At 54.3% G+C, this 1,685-nt stretch overlaps 1 protein-coding gene across 1 annotated transcript in view; it reads right to left on the bottom strand.

Moving 5' to 3' along the window:
* The window catches only part of KLHDC9 (kelch domain containing 9), a 1,920-nt gene extending 1,552 nt beyond the window's left edge, over positions 1-368 (bottom strand). Inside the window, exon 1 of the mRNA XM_010833700.1 lies at positions 5-368. Within this exon, the coding sequence (XP_010832002.1) occupies positions 5-241 (237 nt within the window). The 5' untranslated portion in view covers positions 242-368. The remainder of the gene's footprint in view (positions 1-4) is intronic.
* Positions 369-1,685: the final 1,317 nt, after the last annotated feature.

Raw genomic sequence — 1,685 nt, 5'->3', positions numbered from 1 at the left:
CGTGGTGGCTGCGCCTCGGGCCGCCCCGTGCTGCCACACGCACGGCCTGGCCCCCAGCCGGATCGAAGACCACTGTTTCACTGCTAGGCTCTCTCGCTCCTCCAGCTAGGAGCCCCCCGACCAGATAGAACCGTCCCCGCAGTTCAGTGCATGAATGGAAGGCCCGCGCCAGCAGCGGGTCCTGCGCCACCGGCCGCCAGGTCCAGCCCGAGCCCCGCGCCTCGCCCACAGCCCCAGCCATGGGACCCGGTAGAGGCGAGCTGCGGGGCCGGCGGCCCGGAGCCCAGCTATATGGGGGCTCAAGCTTCTCTGGAACCGCCCCTACCGGAAGCCCCTCCAGGTCCCCACCTCAAGGCACCGGCTCTCGCCGCCGTCACCCAGCAACCACTGCCGCGGCTGCAGCACGACGCTGCAAATTGAAGGTCGCAAAGCACTGGTAACCGTGGAGACAGGAGACCTGGGGAGCTACCGGGAAGCAGTGTTGTCACCATGGCAACAGGAGCTGTGCTAGGTCAATAAAAATGATGAGTGTTGAACTCAGACCGAGGAGAGCCAGTTCTTCAGAAAGACCCCTGTTGTTTAAGCTGCGAATTCACTTGGGACTAGGACGTTTCAGGTGCCGGCGTTGCTCAGCAAATACTGAGGAGGAACCATGTGCTTTTGACTTTAGCATATTTTGGGGGTCGGGCGGGGAGGGGGAAGAGGCCTGCCACTTGGCATGTGGGATCTTAGTTTCCCAACAAGGATGCAACGTTCGCCCCAGGCAGTGGAAGCCCGGCGTCTTCACCACTGGGCAGCCAGGCAAGTTCGCTCTGGCACTTTTCTGTTTGGTTCTGATTTCCCCAGGGATGAGTGAGGAAGCGGAGACAAAACTCAGAGTGGAGACAGTGAACGTAAACTATACTCACCTGGGAGTCAGGAGACCTGGGTTCTGGTTCCAGCTATATCCTGACTCTCAAAGTGATTATTTTTCTCTAGGCCTTTTCTTTCTCATTTATAAAACGTTGCTGGTTAATCTCTTCAGTTCAGTTCAGTTCAGTCGCTCAGTTGTGTCCGACTCTTTGCAACCCCATGAATTGCCGCACGCCAGACCTCCCTGTCCATCACCATCTCCCGGAGTTCACCCAAACTCATGTCCATCGAATCGGTGATGCCATCCAGCCATCTCATCCTCTGTCATCCCCTTCTCCTCCTGCCCCCAATCCCTCCCAGCATCAGAGTCTTTACCAATGAGTCAACTCTTCACATGAGGTGGCCAAAGTACTGGAGTTTCAGTTTTAGCATCATTCTTTCCAAAGAACACCCAGGGCTGATCTCCTTTAGAATGGACTGGTTGGATCTCCTCGCAGTCCAAGGGACTCTCAAGAGTCTTCTCCAACACCACAGTTCAAAAGCATCAATTCTTGGGCGCTCAGCCTTCTTCACAGTCCAACTCTCACATCCATACATGACCACTGGAAAAACCATATCCTTGACTAGACGGACTTTAGTTGGCAAAGTAATGTCTCTGCTTTTGAATATGCTATCTAGGTTGGTCATAACTTTTCTTCCAAGGAGTAAGTGTCTCTTAATTTCATGGCTGCAGTCACCATCTGCAGTGATTTTGGAGCCCAGAAAAATAAAGTCTGACACTGTTTCCACTGTTTCTCCATCTATTTCCCATGAAGTGATGGGACCTGTCTTAG

This window comes from Bison bison, unplaced genomic scaffold, assembly GCF_000754665.1.
Source record: "Bison bison bison isolate TAMUID 2011002044 unplaced genomic scaffold, Bison_UMD1.0 scf7180017863823, whole genome shotgun sequence".
Classification (NCBI taxonomy): Eukaryota; Metazoa; Chordata; class Mammalia; order Artiodactyla; family Bovidae; genus Bison; species Bison bison.
Note: the sequence above shows the minus strand (reverse complement) of the source record. Positions and strands in the feature narration are given on the sequence as shown.